General features: G+C 47.7%; 1 protein-coding gene across 2 annotated transcripts in view; it reads right to left on the bottom strand.

The window, feature by feature from the left end:
• LOC115126708 (macoilin-1-like) overlaps positions 1–5,000 on the bottom strand; it is an 18,823-nt gene that overhangs the window by 9,475 nt on the left and 4,348 nt on the right. For both annotated transcript variants that reach the window (XM_065020158.1, XM_065020157.1), the window contains exons 2-5: positions 4,299–4,440; positions 3,927–4,053; positions 3,347–3,470; positions 971–1,149 (exon numbers count right to left, since the gene is read on the bottom strand). In XM_065020158.1, coding sequence (XP_064876230.1) covers positions 971–1,149; positions 3,347–3,470; positions 3,927–4,053; positions 4,299–4,440 — 572 coding nt within the window. The remainder of the gene's footprint in view (positions 1–970; positions 1,150–3,346; positions 3,471–3,926; positions 4,054–4,298; positions 4,441–5,000) is intronic.

Below are 5,000 nucleotides of genomic sequence, written 5' to 3' on the forward strand. Positions count from 1 at the left end.
CGCTCTGAGGGGAAATAGAGGCTGTTGTAGAAACTTGTGTGTATGTGTGTGTGTGTCCAGACATTAAAACGGAATTCAACAATATAAAATAAAAGATGTATCGAACTTAGTATGAAATAAACTAAATGTATTGAAGGTAAAGGGAGATACCTAGTCAGTTGTACAACTGAATGCATCTTCCACATTTAACCCCTCTGAATCAAAGCTTATGAATTTATTTGAAAATGCATAAATATTTTCCCAAGTGAATCACAAGACTTTAACTTAAATGCATCAGTGATTCATATTTTCCTGTAACTTTCTGAATGAATGAATTAACCTAGGCAAGTAAGTTAAGAACAAATTCTTATTTTCAATGACGGCCTAGGAACAGTGGGTTAACTGCCTTGTTCAGGGGCAGAACGACAGATTTGTACCTTGTCAGCTCGGGGATTTGAACATGAAACCTTTCGGTTACTAGTCCAACGCTCTAACCACTAGGCTACCCTGCCGCCCCAGGGTAACCGGCACAGGAATGAGTGTGTCCAATTGGTGTAGCCGTTAGCGATGATGCTAACGATAACCATCGTCCAGTAGAGCTGGGAAGGCTTTCCCAGAATGTTAACTACAAAGTAGCCTACCTGGCAGAATTATATCATGATTCATTTGCATCAATCCAGTGGCCATTTTGTTTTGCAAACTCTGCAATCACATGAGCGCAACAGAAACATCGTCAAACCAAACAACGGACCGCTTGCTGGTTCACACTTGCATTAAAAGGGCAACTACACCCAAAATTTGTACGATTTTTCACAGACCTCAAAAGTAGTCTCCTAATGTGGTTTAAGCAATGTTGTGAACTTTGTTTTACTATTATTCTTTTGTTTAAGTGTGTGGAGAAAACAGTCAAAAACATAAATAGGAGAAAACTGAATTTAGGGCAGAAATATACAGGATCAGGCAACAAGAATAAAAAGACTGAGGGCCTCACCCTCCTCTGCCTCTCTCTCCTGTCTCTGTAGCATCTGTTGCTCTGGGGGCAGAGCCTGCTGTAGGAGCTGCATGTAGAACTCATTCTCCTTCTGCACTTCCTTCTGTTTCCTCAGTCTCATCCTGTAGCTGACGTAGCTCTTAAAGCCAAAGCCCAGAGTCACCACGGGGTAGCCAATACTAACAGAGGAGGAGGTGTGGGGGGGGGACAAATAAACCGTTGTTATGGCTACCAGTCATTTCTACTTCCTGAAGAAGAAAAGTTAAGACTTTTTTTTGAAGAGTCAACAGGTGTCTTTTAACAAATGGGAATGTTTGACTCATTATTTAAAAGAACATTGCCTGAGCAAATACAATGTGCTTGGTGTTGTGCATTGAAAAGGCCCACAATGCAATGGGCCAGGTAGGGTTAGAACAACAGGTGACAGGGTTACCAGTGAGCTGCGAAGGGCCGACACAGGTCCACAATGCAATAGGCCAGGTAGGGTTAGAACAACAGGTGACAGGGTTACCAGTGAGCTGCGAAGGGCCGACACAGGTCCACAATGCAATAGGCCAGGTAGGGTTAGAACAACAGGTGACAGGGTTACCAGTGAGCTGCGAAGGGCCGACACAGGTCCACAATGCAATAGGCCAGGTAGGGTTAGAACAACAGGTGACAGGGTTACCAGTGAGCTGCGAAGGGCCGACACAGGTCCACAATGCAATAGGCCAGGTAGGGTTAGAACAGGTGACAGGGTTACCAGTGAGCTGCGAAGGGCCGACACAGGTCCACAATGCAATAGGCCAGGTAGGGTTAGAACAACAGGTGACAGGGTTACCAGTGAGCTGCGAAGGGCCGACACAGGTCCACAATGCAATAGGCCAGGTAGGGTTAGAACAACAGGTGACAGGGTTACCAGTGAGCTGCGAAGGGCCGACACAGGTCCACAATGCAATGCAATAGGCCAGGCAGGGTTAGAACAACAGGTGACAGGGTTACCAGTGAGCTGCGAAGGGCCGACACAGGTCCACAATGCAATAGGCCAGGTAGGGTTAGAACAACAGGTGACAGGGTTACCAGTGAGCTGCGAAGGGCCGACACAGGTCCACAATGCAATGCAATAGGCCAGGTAGGGTTAGAACAACAGGTGACAGGGTTACCAGTGAGCTGCGAAGGGCCGACACAGGTCCACAATGCAATGCAATAGGCCAGGCAGGGTTAGAACAACAGGTGACAGGGTTACCAGTGAGCTGCGAAGGGCCGACACAGGTCCACAATGCAATGCAATAGGCCAGGTAGGGTTAGAACAACAGGTGACAGGGTTACCAGTGAGCTGCGAAGGGCCGACACAGGTCCACAATGCAATAGGCCAGGTAGGGTTAGAACAACAGGTGACAGGGTTACCAGTGAGCTGCGAAGGGCCGACACAGGTCCACAATGCAATGCAATAGGCCAGGTAGGGTTAGAACAACAGGTGACAGGGTTACCAGTGAGCTGCGAAGGGCCGACACAGGTCCACAATGCAATGCAATAGGCCAGGCAGGGTTAGAACAACAGGTGACAGGGTTACCAGTGAGCTGCGAAGGGCCGACACAGGTCCACAATGCAATGCAATAGGCCAGGCAGGGTTAGAACAACAGGTGACAGGGTTACCAGTGAGCTGCGAAGGGCCGACACAGGTCCACAATGCAATGCAATAGGCCAGGTAGGGTTAGAACAACAGCTAACAGGTTACCAGTGAGCTGCGAAGGGCCGACACAGGTCCACAATGCAATGCAATAGGCCAGGCAGGGTTAGAACAACAGCTAACAGGTTACCAGTGAGCTGCGAAGGGCCGACACAGGTCCACAATGCAATGCAATAGGCCAGGTAGGGTTAGAACAACAGGTGACAGGGTTACCAGTGAGCTGCGAAGGGCCGACACAGGTCCACAATGCAATGCAATAGGCCAGGCAGGGTTAGAACAACAGGTGACAGGGTTACCAGTGAGCTGTGAAGGGCCGACACAGGTCCACAATGCAATGCAATAGGCCAGGTAGGGTTAGAACAACAGCTAACAGGTTACCAGTGAGCTGCGAAGGGCCGACACAGGTCCACAATGCAATGCAATAGGCCAGGCAGGGTTAGAACAACAGCTAACAGGTTACCAGTGAGCTGCGAAGGGCCGACACAGGTCCACAATGCAATGCAATAGGCCAGGTAGGGTTAGAACAACAGGTGACAGGGTTACCAGTGAGCTGCGAAGGGCCGACACAGGTCCACAATGCAATGCAATAGGCCAGGCAGGGTTAGAACAACAGCTAACAGGTTACCAGTGAGCTGCGAAGGGCCGACACAGGTCCACAATGCAATGCAATAGGCCAGGCAGGGTTAGAACAACAGCTAACAGGTTACCAGTGAGCTGCGAAGGGCCGACACAGGTCCACGTGGAAGTTCTTCAGGTCCTTGAAGCGGATGGCAGCTTCCATGTAAACAAACAGTATCCATAGCGATACGGTGGGTAGACACACTCCTCTCTCTGTGCAGGGGGGGGGGGGGGGGGGGGAGAGTTAAACGCCGGAGTTCACAGACCAATTATGATCTTTTTTTTTTTGCCCAAATATTTGCAGGAGCTCATCTGATTTGTCAAAAGACCAGTTAGTGAAAAAAAAAAAAGACCAGTTAGTGAAAAAAAAAGCATCTAAATTGGGCTGCTTGTGTGAAAGCAAAGGAACACAAAAAAACACAAAGGAGAAACACAAAAAACAAAGAAATACTAAATGTATTTTGTACATGCATATTTGAATATATAAAGATGTACAGTACAGTACATGCATATTTGAATATATAAAGATGTACAGTACATGTATATTTGAATATATAAAGATGTACAGTACAGTACATACACATTTGAATCACATGCCACATTAAACCCCAATGCATCATAGGAAAGAGAGATCTAAATATGGGACAGAGAGAGATGGTGTTAACTGACCTGTGTGCCAGACGTACTGGACCCAGACGTAGGTGCTGGCAGCGAAGAACAGCCATTGGACAGGGATAAAGAGGAGGCAGATGATGTCAGACGTAAATGCCACACACACAAAGAACACTGAGAACGCCTGAGAGAGAGACAGACGGAGAGAGAGAGAGACAGAAAGAGAGAGACAGAAAGAGAGAGAGAAACAGACAGAGAGAGAGAGACAGAAAGAGAGAAAGAGAGAGAAATTAAGTCAGTAGGCAATAATATACAATTGTGGAGCCATTTTTCTTGTCAAAATCTCATGAATCTCACACATTCACTCTTACACACACACATACACACACACACACACACACACACACACACACACACACACACACTTACCAGCCCCTGGTATCTGAACGAGTCATATACACTGCGTATGAAGAGCCAGAAGGGCCACAGGTACTCAAACCTGAACTCCAACACAAAGTCTGCCAGCAGAACCAGCACCCACACCACCAGAAACTTCAGGTACAGGAACGTACTGAGAGAGAGAGAGAGAGAGAGAGAGAGAGAGAGGAGAGAGAGAGGCAGTGAGAGAGAGAGACGAGAGAGGAAGAGAGAGAGAGAGAGGAAGAGAGAGAGTGAGAGGAAGAGAGAGACAGAGAGGAAGAGAGAGAGAGAGACGAGAGAGGAAGAGAGAGAGAGAGAGGAAGAGAGAGAGTGAGAGGAAGAGAGAGAGAGTGAGAGGAAGAGAGAGAGACAGAGAGAGAGTGAGAGGAAGAGAGAGAGACAGAGAGAGAGAGAGAGAGGAAGAGAGAGAGAGAGAGGAAGAGAGAGAGAGAGAGAGAGGAAGAGAGAGAGAGAGGAAGAGAGAGAGAGAGAGGAAGAGAGAGAGAGAGAGAGAGAGAGAGAGAACGAGAGAAAGAGAGAGACAAAGACCGAGACAAAGAGAGAGAGAGACAGAAAAATCTCAAATACAGTGACCCCCTCTCATATCATTACCAAGCCCTGAGCAAAGAAAATAGTCCCCTCATCCAGCTGGTCCTGGGGCTGAGTTCACAAACCTGTTCTACTAACACAATGAAGCCTCAGGACGAGAAC

This window comes from Oncorhynchus nerka, linkage group LG7 (genome assembly GCF_034236695.1).
Source record: "Oncorhynchus nerka isolate Pitt River linkage group LG7, Oner_Uvic_2.0, whole genome shotgun sequence".
NCBI lineage: Eukaryota > Metazoa > Chordata > Actinopteri > Salmoniformes > Salmonidae > Oncorhynchus > Oncorhynchus nerka.